We start from the raw sequence: 16,475 nt of genomic DNA on the forward strand, positions 1-16,475 counted from the left end.
TCACGGTACTCTTAAATATTGGTAAATTATTCATGACAAATGACTTTATCTATATCTGCACATTCTAGATATGGATAGAACTGCAGATATTAAATGACACCATTGAAAGGTGATATCATCAGGATGTAAATGAGGAAAACCAATGACATTGAAGGAGGTTGTGTACAAAGTACTCATAGAAAAAGCCTGAAAATGCACGATAGAACCTAATGATGAACAAACTAAGGATGATGCCAGCAGATATACCATCAGATATGAGTTGCTTAAAAGATCAGCTTGCCTACCTCTGCATGCTTCACTAGAGCTACGGTAATCAATAAGCAGAACCACACTGAAGATAATGTTAATCGGTCAGACAAGTGTTGTTCTGCAGGAAGGTTCAGAATTTACCAAAAAGAGACGAACACAAATTCAGCAGGCATTAATCATCAAATTAAAACCCCAACTATATGAAGCCTAGATAGATTGAGATAGGCATTATGGAGTTGAGATGAGAAGATTATTCCCCTGGACCCACTTGAACAAAAATAAGAGGATTTCTGAGCTTTAAGGATAGAGATTCGTACCTGGTACATGCCAAACCAAGTCCAGAGTGATAATCAAATTATATCGAAATGACTGTGACAGCACATGGAGGACCCATACAAAAGTCAGAATCTATAACCTACTTCAATTTACCACCTACAAGTGAAGCATCAAAGGACTAATTGAGGAGGTACCTTAGATGGCCTCCCAGCTTTATTCACATGTCCTATTATCACTCACAGAAGGAAACATTGATGTGAAATCATGTCCTCTGCAACGTCCAATAATTCTACAACTTTGGAAACCATTTCCAACTGAGCGTCCAAGTTAGGTGACTGATGAGCTTATAGAGAGTGAGAATGAACGGTACCGTTAAGTAAGGCTCCAGCATGGATTACAGAAACAAATAGGACTATAGAAAACAAGATCAAAGCAAAAATTTGACCTATTTTACTGATTTCACAATAAAAATAAGTAGCCCAATCTAGAAGAGACACAAGCCTTTCCTAAACCCCTTCAGATGTATGCTAGAGGAAGATGATACATGATACAAGGGATGATTAGCCAATCCCAAGAGACATCTTCGCTAGGAAGTGTCCTCTAATTGCCTTATCCTGGCTTTCCCCTATATCACAGCATTGAAGTCATGTGTCAATGGTATCACAACCATCATACAAGGAGGTTTAAGTTGTCAAGGTTTCCTTGGCTAGTGTTAGTTTGTAATTTATGTATGTTTGTTTTCCAATCTTTTGTAAAATTTATTTTACATTAAAATTTAAATGTCAATTATAAATAGAATATATATGTTATTGTGATAAATATCTTGATCTTAAAGTAAGGTAACAAAAATCTAATCATAGCCTATAGAAGTTGAACCTTTTCTTGATTTGTTGAAATATAAATACTAGAGGATATAGTATGATAACCATGGGATCCAAACACCCCAGCGTGTTAAGCACTTTTGCCCCAGAAAAATAATGAAAAGACACCTTCTGGAATTCCTTAATACAGGTAGTCATGAACTTGAACATGGAAATCATCTGCTCAAAATTTCAATCTCATCTTTATTTTTCAGTACTTCCAACCAAATGACACAATCAAGTAAAAATCACATCATACCATAGTTACATTTTCAATTATTCATCATTCAACAGTTCAAAGTATTCCCCACGAAAAGACATTTTCTTCAACCACAATAATACAAGCAATCAACCTGCAGCTATCAAACCCGATGCTCTTTGGAACCTGATAATAGCATATGGTTCTCACTCGAGTTATCATGTTTTAGAAGGACAATCAAATAAAAAAACAAAAGGGTTTCTATTCAATCAACCCAGCAGACAGTTCATAAGATAAAGTAAAACCAGTTTTGACCTTTTAACCAACAACAATATATTCCTTTTCCTTTTACAGTTGGATGCAGAGCAGCATTATCATTCAGCTTTCTAGAGAAGGAAAAAAAATACAGAAAAGAAGATAAAATGGAAAAGAGGACAAACTTGTCAGGGCCGAATAAATACATATCATTACATTCTTAGGTGATCATGGATCTCCATCATCAAAACCAATTAGAAGTCTCAATATTTGTAGGAACGCTGTAAATTCACTGGTCAGATGTGGGTTTCAACTGTTGATGCTGCCCATCAATTACACTTATCTGTCTTCTGAGTTTAGCGATATGAGCTTGCACCTAACACATTGAAACTAAATTGTCAAAAATTTTGGGTTTGTGCATTTCTTGGTAAAAATTGAATGGTTTATCTCCTCTAAGCCATGCAAGTAAAGAAGCTATAATACAACTTATCCAATCACTGATGCAAAAAAAGTCAGGATTTAGGATCTATTTGGCACTGAAACCTGGAATCTCAGAATTTGTTCTGATGATCCATCCGGGAAAAGATCTAACCAAAACATGGTCCTAGCTAATAGGGCACTCACAGCCCTTTCTGAAACCTTTCTGAAGCTTATCTGCTCAGGCAGAACATTATTAATAATTACAAATGATACAAGTTTCAGATGAAGCAATGATATTTTTTTGATTGGAAGATGAAGCAATGATATGAATAAGGCTAAGTAACTAGCCTTAATACTTCACTGCAACCAAAGTGTGAACAGCATCAGGACGGTCAAATTGCCAGGGATTTTTGGTTGCTACAAACTCATCCAAAACAGATTATTGTATATCTCCATCTGAAAGACCAACTTATCAAAAAAAAAAAAAATATCTCCATCTGAAAGACCATTGAAGCAACCGAGGCATGTCTGGGAATAGCCCTTCCCTAGTATAAGGACCCAGTGGCTTCACTATCTCATATTTTCTGGATGAAAAGAAGTTAAGGTCTATACACAAAATTATTTGGGTTAGCTTACTAATCCTTTCTGCCATTCCAATCTTAGTCCACTATTTCTCATTCTTTACATGATTCTTCCTGATTCTCAAAATGAGTCTATGCATCAACAATTACATCATCCATTTTTATTGACATTTGAAGCTTCTACATGAGGACTACAATGTAAAGACTTATCCATTACTGCATGACATCAAAATTCATTTTCCACAATAGCTACTCTTCTTACACTAAACCAAGTTTCATTTTTTGATAAGCAAAAAAAATAAAAAATAAAATAAACAAGTGCCAAAGAGATGGTGTACCATAGTACACAAGACACATACAATGAACACCATAAGGTGCAACCAAAAAGAGAAAATACAAAAGACAACTCCCTTTCTTAGCAAGAACCAAACCAATCTACAAAATCATTTAAAGACAAAACCTATATCTATGTACTTCTTCACTCGCAAAAACAAATTTCTAAGAAAAGAAAATTTCAAGGCTTGATTCCATTGCTCCACCTCGTCAAACAACCTTCAATTCCTTTCCTTTCATACAATCCGAAAGATTCACTGAACCAAGTTTCATGATTCAGCAACTTATGTTTCAACTGTTTATAGCCCATAATCTAACCTATAGAGTGATTTTGTGGCGACAGATGTATTTCATCATATGGTGCACACCCTAGAGTAGATAACAAAATTCATAATTTCCACATGCTGCAAGGTTGCATTGCTTTATGAGGGTAAAGCTTAAATCCAAAAAATAGTGTTGTGGGAGATCAGTTCACAGTTCCATATTTGCCCATAGCATCACAACTACTATAAATAGAACAAAGCCATAGAAAGCGTGTGGCTAACTCACTAACATCATAAAAGAAGAAAGAGCTATGATCAAAGAACAAAACTCTTCTTCATGTAAAACTTTCTTACAAATGCATACAGAATGAGGATGGTGAGCTATTCCTAAAGGAAGCCTCCCAAGGAACAATGAAACTACAAAAAGCTTGAGTGTGACATTAGTGCATGGCTGTACTGAGAGCACAGTACCATATCAACAACATGAGATTATCATGTACGTGGTGATACAAGGCTATTACCAGAAATCAACTAACTAGAATTTAATAAAGGAGAGAGAGAAAAAATAAGCCATTTTCTTTTAAGGATTCTAAATTTTAAGGACAAAAGGTTACACATGTATGTGCTACAACCATGACAATGATGGAAGTTTCCAAGAATGTTTTCTATAAACTTATTAGATCATTTGCTTTAATCTTTTTGTTATTGGGGAAATCTTTTGTTATACTAACCAAGGATACCGGAAATTTGTGTAATATCGGTGGTTAGATTTTACAAAAATTTTGATGGGATGGAAATTGATTAAAACTCATAGAAATATTAGAAAAAAAACTCTAAGAGATGATAAAATAAATAATAATACATGTATTGAATTTTTATTTTTATTTTTAAAGAGAACAACATATATATATATATGATCAAATTTATGACATTGGACAATAATATGCTGTGATTAAAAACACATTTAGTAGTAAAATGATAGTCTATCTAGTTTGGATATATTTAGGGATATAAAAGAAATGATGATATGTATATGATTTTTTTTTCTTTTTTAATTTTTTAATTTTTTTTAAAATATTTATAATTTTATTTACAAGTTTATGTTTTTCTTGTATTTAGTTATTATACAAAAGTTATAGAAAAATTCATCAAAAGGATTATCATGATAATTTTATATTTTCAACTAGTTTAATGGAATTTGAAAGTAAGACAATTAAAATTTATTTATTTCCTAAAGTTTTATTTTAAATGTTTCATTAATAACATGGATATAGAATTAACATTTTAGTTTTAGTAGAGACAAATAAGGTGTAAATATTTAATGTGCAGTAGTAAAATTAAATTTAAACTGGCTTGTGGTAAAGCCCCCATCTCTTCTGGTCCGGTCCCTTCATTAAATTTTAAACACAGGCTAGTGAAAAAATTGCCAAAAAATTCAATGATTTATTGGTGATTTTTGGATGGACAAAATTTGGGTCCTGTTCCCATATTGAGTTGCCAAAAAAATGATGATTTATTGGCGATTTTTGGATGGCTGAAATGGGTTTGTTTCCATATCAAAGCCAGCCGAAATCCAAAATTTTAGTGAAATATCAGCCAAAATTTCTGATTTTTCAAATACTGATTCTAACATGATGCATGGTGCAGGGAGCTTCTGGTGACAAAATGATAGACCACATTTATAATCTAGATGATTCAGACAATTACATCTTGGTGTAAATAGATACCCCTTCATGTTTGGAAGGATGTAGAATGTATATGTTCCCATTTAGGTGGATGTATCATGAACATTATCCACAATTCTCACATGAACTGAAGAACTAGTAAATGCAAATGGAAAACAACCCATTCATGCTGACCTGCTGCCGAGCTGCTGCAAGTTGTAGTAGTTCATCTGCTTCTGAAAAATTCTTGAACCACTGGTTTAGAGGATTGTCTTTTGAGTCAAACCTCTTCTTTTCATTTACATCCTCCAGAGGTACTACAACAACCAAAGCATATTTTTCTTGTAAAGAATATCAAAGAGCAAAATCTATAGAAAACACAGCTAAGAAACATACCAGGTGGTGGTAAACTAAAACCAGCAGGTAGCCTGGGCACAATAACGGCTGGATGATTCTGCACACGAGCAAAGAAACCTTCTGAAGGCTCGGAGAAAACAATTTCATCATAGGATTCTACAACAACAGGTTTCTTTGCCGACATGGGTCCAGATTCATCCTCTGGGTACAACTTTAAATGATGATATCTGTAAATAGTTTAAACTCCATCAAAATATGCTTAACAGCTTGTTTTCCAATATCACATATTAGGCAGAGATAATAGAATGATTTTGAACTAAAAAGAAACTGTTTCAACTTTCATTAGTTCACTGCTTGGTTGCCAAGAAAACCAAGGGAAAGAAAATAAAATATTTTTTGAATCATATGTTTTATACTGTTTTCTTTCCCACTCTCACCACCTAAAATAAGTTGAATAGTTGTATTAAATTTACTTGAATGGAGGTTTTTGTTTTCTCAATGCTTAAAGTCTAATTCCTTCTTTTCCTACCATTTCTCAGCAGCCAACCAGAAAAGAAAAAAAATAAGCATACTTTTGAACTTTAGCTCTTTTACTCTGAGATCACAAAAACAGTGTCCAGCTCCAAAAATGTTCTACATAAACGATAACTGTATGACCTGAAAAGCAACTCACAAGTTCAATGGCTTATCACAAACATCACTCTGGAAATAAAGCGTAATAGCGATTTCAAATTCACCCCATCCCGCTTCCGACAACTCAAATGGTGGTGACTCCACAACCCTTGTGGGATTATTGAAACTCGAATGCAATTGAAACACGGCACGCTTTATCACTACACCCAGATCCTCATTTGTTGGAGAACGAACATAAACAGTCCACTTATGGGACTGATACCTAATTAAAATTTCAGAAACTCAATCAGGCATTTATTCAAACATGCAATGAGCAAACCAAAAAACCACTCACTCAACAATACAATACTTACTCGCTTGCCTTTTTACCAAGCCAAAATGCGATGTTACCATACACTATTGGAACACTGATTTCAACATCTTTGAGCCTTTTATTCAAATTCTACACCAGACCCATGATCAATAACACATTAAACAGCATGTCTTTGTTATCATAAGGCAATTTTAGAGCAGTGCACTATAGTTTTGTGATTGAAAAAGTGTTCCCGCCTCGTGGGTTTCCTTTTTTTGGTGATTCAGATAATGGGTAATTGTTCAAAACTTGAAATGAAGAGGAACGTTACCTTCTTCTCACCATCTTCCGTAGATTTGACCATTTTCGACCGCTGTGATTTCGGCGTGGGCCCAACTATGTCCGGTTGATCCGGACCGTGCTTCTTCGTCGACAAGCTGTGCATCTTAAGCGCTTCTTGTTGTAAGAAATCGAAAAGGAACCGATTGAATTTAGGGTTCTTGTTGCAGAGTATGGATTCGAAAACCTAGGGTTTGAAAGAGGGATCGTCTTCGGGAGGCCTATCGCAGGATTCCCGAGCAGCCAATCAGGGCATGACATGTCATTGTCAAAAGGACTTTAAATGAACAAAATGACCAAACAACCCTCAACCGAATGACGTGTCGGACTGATATTACCTATCTTCATTGAAAGGCAGTGCACTAGAGCTTTGACATTTCTTTTACCGTTAAAGTGACAGGTATGAGGTACCCTATGGGTAATTTTACTTCACTGCCCCCATGCTTTTGGGTAAATTAATTTAAACTCTAATATAAATTTTTATGTAAAATTAAGAATATTTAAATATTTTGAAAAGTATTATACATTTGTATATATTAATATATTATACTAAAATGCTAATGCTATTTTAAAGTAAGGTTAATTTTATGTAAGATATTTTCATTTATACCATCTTCATGCATTATTAAAATTTTATTTATTTTCAAGTGTAATGAATTTAATTTAATTTAGAATTTAAAAATCAAATATTCAGGAATAATATAACCAATTATGATGTAATATTTGCTCTTTCCTCCTTATGATTAATGAAATTTCTTTTCTTTTTTTTACGTTTGCATTCAATTTAAGAGAGATAACAAAAAAAAAAAAAAAAAACTTTTGATTGCATGTCTTTTGATCGAAATCTCTTTGTATATTTGGATGAGGTTTGTTGATACATCCACTTTTTTTTTTTTTTAATAATAAATTATAAATATGAAATTACAAAATTATCATCTTCTTTAACCCATTGAACATATTCATCCAAACCCCAACCCCCTCTTCTTCAATTTCTTTTTTTTTTTTCTACCCTTTAGTTTTTCCTTTATTTGATCCCTTCTCATCCTTTTCATCTTCCTCTTCAATTTTATTTTGAATACTTAAAAAAATAAAAATCAAATAAACAAACACATACCATGTTTTTTGTTTTTTCTTAAATTTGAAAAAGAATGAAAGAAAACAAAAAAAAAAAAAAAAAGGAGAAAAAGAAAAATGGAGTTAAGAAGAGAGTTAGTGCAGTATTTAGTAAATTTAATATTTTAAAGTGATTTAATAACTTAATTTAAGTCATTAAGAAAATTAAATATATTTGATAAAAAAACTTAATGATATAACTTAAATTCAAAAACAACTTTAAGTAATAAATAAAAAGAATGAATTTATTTTTAAGTTCATATATTCATTTTATATTTTTATCCCCATTTATCTTAATTACCTCTATGATTTTTTTTACTATTCCATAACCTTCATTATCACTCAATCTCTTTTACTCTCATTATAATTTATGATAATAAATATATCAAATAAATTTTATCAAATAACCTTAATATTTCAAATAAGAATTAAGTAATAAGTTGTAAGTCAATAATTTAAATATAATTTATCTTAAAGTCAATTTAAGTTATTAAATAATAAATAATAAGTTTTGTCAAACCGAGTTTGAATGAGGTTAAAAGATGAAAATGAGGATTGTGTTGTTAGTTCACACTTACACTTTATCTAAAAAGAATGGATATGGGAAAAGTTTAGGGGAATATCTTTTAAAAATTCATTAAAGATATGTTCACAATTGATGTGGTGGGAAAGAAAGAGAAGAAAACTCTTTGGTTGATTTACCTTAAATAATGTGTCTATGGTGATTCATTAATTCTAACAATGCGCTCCATTGCTTTCATTTGACTTGTTTTAAATCACATCCCTTGTAATAGGGTTCTTCAAGCTTCATCAGAGAGATCTCTTAGATATTCCCGAGGAAGACAAGTTGATATCCGATTGATCATCTGTGGACCCCGCATTTTCGACTTGCTCGAATGCATTTCCCACTCGAATGGCGAGCTCGATTTTTATTTGAAAAATGATTTTTATTGATTATTTGAAAATGACTTGGAGTCGCCACTTATTTTTGTTTTATTTTTAAAGGGTAAACAAAATAAGAAAGAAAAACCCTAAGTGTGACTCCTTATTTGGAAAAGGTGGTCTGTGAAAAACCGGATCGGGTTCGGGGGTCAGGTTACTTATTGGGAAGGTACGGTATGGACCGTAGCACCCCTCTAAGTCCCTAAAGTCGGGTCTCTACTAATAAGGTGAAGCTGACATGACAATCAATGAGAAAATCAAGTGAATACTCGAATCAATCATGCACATATGAGAGGCAAAGCATATATAAAGAATGAGCAAAATATGAATAGATGCATACCTGGGCGGCAATCACGAATGCGCTATCATGAAACATGGTTAGTGAACAATAAACAGATGTAATTAAGCGCATATCAAGAATAGAGCAAATCAATCATGCCTGGAAAGCCAATCAACTAATCAGTAAATCAATCATGAAATCACATATGTAGGGCCCCCACCAAGGCCCAATTCATTTTTGCATGAATTAATTCCATAAATTCCCTTGCTTGGAATTACGGAATTTTATTCTAGCTTATTTTAAAACATTTTGAAAATATGAGGAGTTGTGAAAATTGCTTGTCGGGGAGAAAAGTGACAGCAAATTTTTATTAGAAAGTGGAAACTTTTGGAACCTAAAGATTTCAATGAGGAAACATGAGAGAATTGGAATTATTTGAAAACCAGATTTTTGAGAAAATGCTTGCAAAATGGGATTAGGAACAGTTATTAAAACAGAGAATGAGGAAGTAAAAGGTGGTGGCACATGGTCAAAAGCTGCATGTCTGAAGTGGCCATGCAAAAAGTGGTCATGCAAAGGGGAAATATGCAAGAGTGGGCCCAGTATGGGAGAGTACTTCTGTTGCCTCTACTCCAGGTCAGTTTCCTCCCCTATCTCAGTGGCTGAACCCAGAACTGCAGCGATAAGTGCCGCTTCAAACTCCTTGCTGTCTGGCAACAAGTCTGCCCACTTGTCCCCATCTTCTTCGGATGAAAGAGATCGCCTCCTAGTCTTATTTTCTGGTTCCATGGATTCCATCAAAGGCTTTTTGAATGACCCTGTTTCGTGCACTCCTACCGAATTAGCAGCATGCCCTGATCTTGTTCTCTTAAGGGACTCCTGCAGGGGTTTTCCCATTGGGTCCTTGGTCAGCTTTGATAAGTAGAATGGCAATACCGCGACATTGAGTGAGTTCACATGAAAACTGTTGGTTTGGTGGCCTTCTATCTAGGAAGAACCTTCACGAATTGCATTTATTCCCAGCCTCAGCAACAACAGTAGGGGTGTCAAAATCAGGTTTGCTTTTCTTCAATCATTGAAACAACTGTACTGATCTGCCCATGCGCATATTCCAGGATGTTCGCCACACGGAAAATATCTACATCTGCACTGGTGTGACCCCGATGATGATGATGACAGCGGCAGTGGCTTTCTCCGAGGAATCCAGGTCATTCATAACAGCAACATCTATGCTGACAAACACTTCCAGCAATGCACCAAAGCTGTGATCCCATCAGAGTCTCCTCTTGATCGATCCAATCTGCATTTTGTTAGCTTTCCCAGTTTTGAATTGATCCCCTGAATTATGATCAGACTTATCTTCTGGTTGAGATCTAGGAGTACCACTGGTTGCATCATTTCCAGGCGAAATAAGAGAGGAAACCAGCCTGTGCTTCTTGAGAAATGGCTCACCCCTGGAACTCGATTTGGAATTATCACTTGAAGAATCAACGTCACTGTCTCTCCTCCTGAACTCCCACCCTTTGCTGAAATTTCAGATCTTCACTCATGTTAGTACTTGGGGATATAATCACAACTGTGTAACTATGTGCTCAATCCCCAAGAAAGTCCGACCAGAAATGACTAGACTCAGCTATCATCAAAGTTTCAGTTGCTTGTTTGGAGAATGAGATCAGTTTGATAGGAGGATTTCCACTGCAACTGCACCTTGAAGTTGTTTGAAAGATTGTACCATGATTCTAGCATTCGTTGCTTCGTTTATTCTTGGATCTTCTGGCTATCTTTGAAGGTCGTTAGGGTAAATCAGGGCTTTAGAGAGTCTGAGTGAGCCCTCATTCAAGAATATGATGAACCAGTCAAAACGACATTATTGAAACACTTTGGTACGTCCAACTTTACCCATCAAATCTTCAACATTGGCAACATAGAGATGATTATCAACAAGCACTGCTGTAGGAGTAGTAAAACCATCATCTCGGTAAGTAACTCTTTCAGTATCCAGACAAAAACATGTCAGCTTGTTGATATGTTTCACTTATTGCCAATTTAGTATTTGTCATGGACCCTGGATGCTTTAACAAATTCTCAAAGAGATGCTTCTTCAAAAACCTGCTGCTATAGTTGTCTTCTTCTCCTATCATCATTGCCTATCTTTCAACAACTCTCTTCCTAAAAAGCGGATACATCACCTAGCAACCTGATCGATGTTGGGAAACCAATAGCAATCACTGTCTTGAATACATTCAGTTCAAAGTGGCAGTTTGATCCATTTACAGTAATAGCCACGTGAGTTCCCATGACCTTGAGAGTGGCATTGAACCTCAATCGATAGAGGAATATTGGCAGCATAATCCTCAACATCCCACCTTCCAGTAGTAGTCAGCGTGATACTCCAGAATACCCATAATCATGTGGAGTTTCTTCAATGGATCTGAAGGAATATGGAGCAAAGCTATCATTTCACCCTTCAAGAGAAGCACAGGAAGCCAGGACCAGAAGCCAAGCAGTTATTGGAGCTTGGTGGACTGGGTAGTGGGATTTAGTGGGAGATGGGTTAGTGAGGTGGCAGGTTGGATGGATGAAGACATGGGTATGAAGGATAGAGAAATGGGTTTGGTAAGGTAGGTTTAATGAAAGGTGGATGAATTCATGAGAGGAAATGGGTATGAACGTGAGCATGGTGGGTGGAAATATAGCAATGAGAGAGAACGGGTATGATGAGTACAGTCACTGGCCATGCTAAAGTATGTGGATAAAAATGAAGAGCATGGGGATGAGTTTGATGTGTGCAAAGGTTGAGGTGACTGATTGGATAGTGGTAGAATGCAGGGATATAACGGGTATGAATGGGGTTCAAGGGGAGGGTCTAATGGTGAGTTTGATGGAGCCATGGTTGCAGGTGTTTCATCATCTGGATGAGCTGCATCCAGCACTTCAGATTCAGTAGATTTCATGATCATGGGGGACTCATCAGCCTTTTGATGCTTTGTTGATGATCTTTTTGTGGCTGCCCTTCTCCAAGGTGTCTTCCCATTTGTCTTTTCAAAACGAAAACGGCATAATCTCCCTAGCTGCGTTCACTCGAGGTCAACTTCAGAAGACACCCTCTTGCTCTTTTTCTCTATCCCCTCCAACAATATCTGCTAGGCTTGGGCTGTTCTGTCAGCAACATATTCTTCCCGTCTCCCAAAAGCATTAGAGTTTTCTGACTTGGCAACTAGATCAGAGCTGGAGGCAGACCTGGCTTTATTTTTCAGATATGGCATGATCTCGCCCAATTCTTGAAAAGGAGACCTATCAGGAGCGTCTTTTTGGGGATGACAATAGCATAACTTGACTTCTCAGGAGGGATGGTCCTTTCTAATGAGAAGGTCATATTACTGCTCTTTAAAAGGTCCGGGTGGCTACTAGAAAATTTCTCTATAGAAGAGAAGTTAACCAAAGAACTTGAATCATCAAGAAGCCTGGTACTAATTTCAACAAAAATGCCCCAATGTGTTCCAACTTCAAATGTCTCGGAGCAGAATCTGTCCATTGCTGATTTTGAAAGGGGGTTCAGTTCATTATGTCCAATTCTGCCAAGTCCCCTCGAACTACTGAAATCATATCTATTGAAACTGCAAGAGTCAAACCACCAGTCAATGCCGTGTTTGCCTTTGTGATTGATCAGAATAATCGATATTAATGGGCCACTCAACAGTATCAACCAATTTACTATGTGAGGCCATGTGTCGAGCCATGGTGCCTGATAAAACAATTCGATTGAACCCGTTTCTGATGGGGGGTCCTGACAAGTGAGGCAATGAGGCAAGGATCTCCACGTAATGAACGTGTAGGAATGACAGTGGCCCATGTGAACATACAAAAATGCATGAACCCTTCGATTTCAGGTATTTCATACTCGGAGAGCCATGAACAAAGCCCAGCAGATGAATCACCAAGCATCTTCAGTCATCTTCTACACTCCACGTGAACTTGAAGGGCAACAAAGAAAATGATAGGTCATTCATGCAGAAAACCATGACCTAAGGCAGCCAATTGGTCAAGCATTGGCACATTCCCTATCGAATGCCCTTCATGAGTCACCCATACCGAAACATCAATCGCATAGCACCGAAACTTCCTTATAGCTATTCTCATCATCAAGTTACTGTGATTTTCACTGATAAACACCTCTCCTTACAGTCACCATAAGACTTGGCTCAAACTGCACAGTCAGACTTGGATATACCTTCTCACAGCCGTTGCATTGAGCAAGATCCAGAAACAAATAGGAGCCATAACAAAGCAGAAACCACAGAAAACAGAACACAAAAGAAAACGAGTAAAAGTGATCATCAGAGGCTTCACTTCATGAGTTATCCGTGAGTCCTCTGATTAGGTGAGAAAAAAATACAATATGGAATGTAGATATTGGCATGATTCTTGGGCGTTTCACAACAGAGACAAGACATGCTCAGATTAACAATACCAAACATCAACAAGAGACAAAGAAGAGTGATAAACAGCCAAAAACCATCAATAAGCCTGCAGCAATCATACCTGAGAGTGCTATTCTTTGGTAAAGTTTTGTTAAGCTTCGAAATGCTTCCAAATACTCCTTCAAAATATCACTCCAGAAAAGTATCTATCTCTCACAGTTGCCCAAAATCTCTCCTTCCTTGCAATGGAATCCTCCAAAGCTCGAAAAAAAAACTCTCCAATGGCAGCCTCCTCTCTCAGACTATCATGAAAAGCTCCTCTCACTCACGAATACTCTCTCTCAAAAATCTCCTCTGTTTTTCTCACCATGCTCTCTGCTCCCCTCCTGCAGCTTTCCCTCTCTGTAACAGCTTCCCACTTCTCTGTTTCCCCTCTCTGCTTCTTCTTTTCAAAAATATCTCCAGGCTTGCAGCCCCCAGAAAGTTCAAACCTCTCTCCTTTTTCCCTCTCGCAACCAAACCAAAAGCTCCCCCTCTTTCCTGATTTCTGCAGCCTTCCTCTAATGGAAAAGCATCTCCCTCTCTGAAAAAATCTCCAACGGCAGCCCCCGACCCCCCTCCTGCAGCTGGCCTGCCCCCAAAATATCTCCTAACCAACTCTGAAAAGCACCACCTGCCAGAGACGCCCCTCTCACAGCAACGTACCTCCTCTGCATATCCTCCTCCAGGTGTCAACCTCTGATTAGTCCATCAATTCCACTATTTTGATCCCATATTGACTAATCCGGGAGTGACACGTGGCCATGCAAGATGGTGACACTTGTCAAGCATCAGCTGCAAGAATGACTCCCAAAATGGGGGTCTATACATCAAGTGCTGTATTTAGCTCTAATGCCATCGATATCATCCTGAGCCAATTTCTTGGTCACTCCATAGTTAAAGGTTGCGTACATGACGACTTTCTCAACTTGGCTGTGCGCAAGTCCTAGAATATGACCTATTTCCTGCGTAACAACATTTTTCAGATTGACAGAACCACCAACTGCACCGATTAACCACGATTTTTCCTCATCGAAATGGATTGTTGGATCAGTCAATGATATTTTGGCGGAAGCCACGGTTCCTCTAGGGCCATCACGTTGGGTAAACGTAACTCGGAGTTTAGCATGTGATTCATCTCGAACCTTTTCGAAGGTGAAGTTCGAAACAACAGCCCATGCATCGAAACAGTTTGTAATTGGTTGCTCAGGTTGGATCCAAGGAACACTATGTAGTGGATATGCATATGATCACGGGGCCATTTTATGCCTATTCTAAAAGCATAATTAGGGTTGGTAGTACTGTTTGAGTTTGGGGGTGGTCCGGGAACCCACATCTTTGTTAGAGATTTATTTTTAATATTATTTACTTATTTATTTGGAAGCTCCATTATTTGTTTTTTGGAAGTTTGTTGCTTGACCAAGTCCTTAGTCGTTTGTTTAGTGGTTACAAGAAAGTAGCTTTTTCTTTGCCTAGTTTATAGGAGTTGAGGTTAATGTCTTAGTGTGGTAGACTTAGTTGTTTTCTGTTCTACATGTACTGCCTATTTATAGGCCATTATTTTATCAGATGAATAATAGAGAGAGCTTTACAAATTGCATACGTTTTTTTTTTTTTACACTTTGTATCAGTGGTATCAGAGACTGGCAAAGAAAAAGAGTGAGAAAAGTAAAATTGAGAGTGTAAAAAAAAAAAAAAAGGTGTGAGATAGAGTCGTATATACAACAGCAGCTTGATTTCTATTTCACCTAGTTTCTTGTTTTTGAAGCAATAGTAGAAGAGAAGCAGCAGTAGAAGAGAACGATGGCCTTTGAAACTTTTGTGCAACCTGTAATTCCACGTTTCGATGGTCACTATGACCATTGGAGCATGCTAATGGAGAACTTCTTGAGGTCTAAGGAGTATTGACATATTGTGGAAGCAGGAGTAGCAGAACGAGCAACAGGAACAACACTAAATGACAAGCAGAAATCAGAGATTGAAGGGCAGAAGTTGAAGGATCTCAAGGTAAAGAACTATTTCTTCCAAGCAATTGATCGTCCCATCTTGGAAACAATTCTTAGCAAAGAAACTTCCAAGGATATTTGGGATTCCATGAAGAAAAAATATCAAGGCTCTGCTAGAGTGAAGTGTGCACAACTTCAAGCCTTGAAAAGAGATTTTGAGACTTTACAAATGAAGGATGGGGAATCTGTCACCAGCTACTGTGCCAGGACTATGGACATAAGCAACAAAATGTGATTTCATGGTGAGAAGATGGAATATGTCACCATTGTGGAAAGGATATTGCGTTCCCTGACACCAAAGTTTGATTATGTCGTGTGTTCAATTGAAGAATCGAAAGACATAGATGCATTCTCTCTTGATAAATTGCAGAGCTCCTTCCTAGTCCATGAACAGAAGATGAACTGAAATACAACTATAGAGGAGAAAGCTTTGAAAGCTTCTACCTTTACTCATTTCTCAAACTCTAGAGGAAAGGGTAGAGGTAAGGTAGAGGTAGAGGAAGGGGAGATCGAGGCAATAGAGATGGCATCAGGCATTTCAAAGCCAATGATGATCAATTTCAGGGTAAAGTTAGAGGACAAGATCAACATTTTGACAAATCCAAAGTAGAGTGCTTTAGATGTCATAAATTTGGTCATTACCGATCTGAATGTTATACCAAGCTGCCAAATGACAAAGAGAAAGTGGAGAAATTGAATTTTGCAGTAGAAAAGAATGAATCAGAGACTTTGTTGATGGCTTATCATGTTAATGAGGAACTCCAATAAGACATATGGTATGTGGATACAGGTTGCAACAACCACATGTGTGGAAGTAAGTCTTCTTTTTCTTATTTAAATGAAGGCTTTCATTCTACTGTAAGTTTTGGTGATTGTTCTACTGTGAAAGTAATAGGAAAATGTGATATTAATATTAGAACCAAGAATGGTTTTGTAGAAACAATATCCAATGT

The 16,475-nt window shown here is 36.7% G+C and overlaps 1 protein-coding gene across 1 annotated transcript; it reads right to left on the minus strand.

Moving 5' to 3' along the window:
• Window positions 1-1,826: 1,826 nt before the first annotated feature.
• Window positions 1,827-6,983, minus strand: LOC100247042 (transcription initiation factor TFIID subunit 14b). The gene is made up of 6 exons (XM_002275436.4): window positions 6,714-6,983; window positions 6,444-6,532; window positions 6,131-6,352; window positions 5,497-5,684; window positions 5,296-5,417; window positions 1,827-2,215 (listed from the first exon to the last, which is right to left on the minus strand). Exons 1-6 carry the CDS (start codon window positions 6,825-6,827, stop codon window positions 2,129-2,131), a joined length of 822 nt encoding a protein of 273 aa, XP_002275472.1. The 5' UTR covers window positions 6,828-6,983; the 3' UTR covers window positions 1,827-2,128.
• Between the last annotated feature and the right edge of the window lie 9,492 nt (window positions 6,984-16,475).

The sequence above is a fragment of the Vitis vinifera genome, chromosome 3 (genome assembly GCF_030704535.1).
Source record: "Vitis vinifera cultivar Pinot Noir 40024 chromosome 3, ASM3070453v1".
NCBI classification, from domain to species: Eukaryota; Viridiplantae; Streptophyta; class Magnoliopsida; order Vitales; family Vitaceae; genus Vitis; species Vitis vinifera.

Coding starts and splice junctions, on each gene's coding strand:
- LOC100247042 (XM_002275436.4), bottom strand. CDS start 6,827: ATGCACAGCTTGTCGACGAAGAAGCACGGTCCGGATCAACCGGACATA. Junction 6,533..6,713: donor CGGAAGATGGTGAGAAGAAG/GTAACGTTCCTC, acceptor GGTCTGGTGTAG/AATTTGAATAAAAGGCTCAA. Junction 5,685..6,130: donor TGTGATAAGCCATTGAACTT/GTGAGTTGCTTT, acceptor AACTATTTACAG/ATATCATCATTTAAAGTTGT.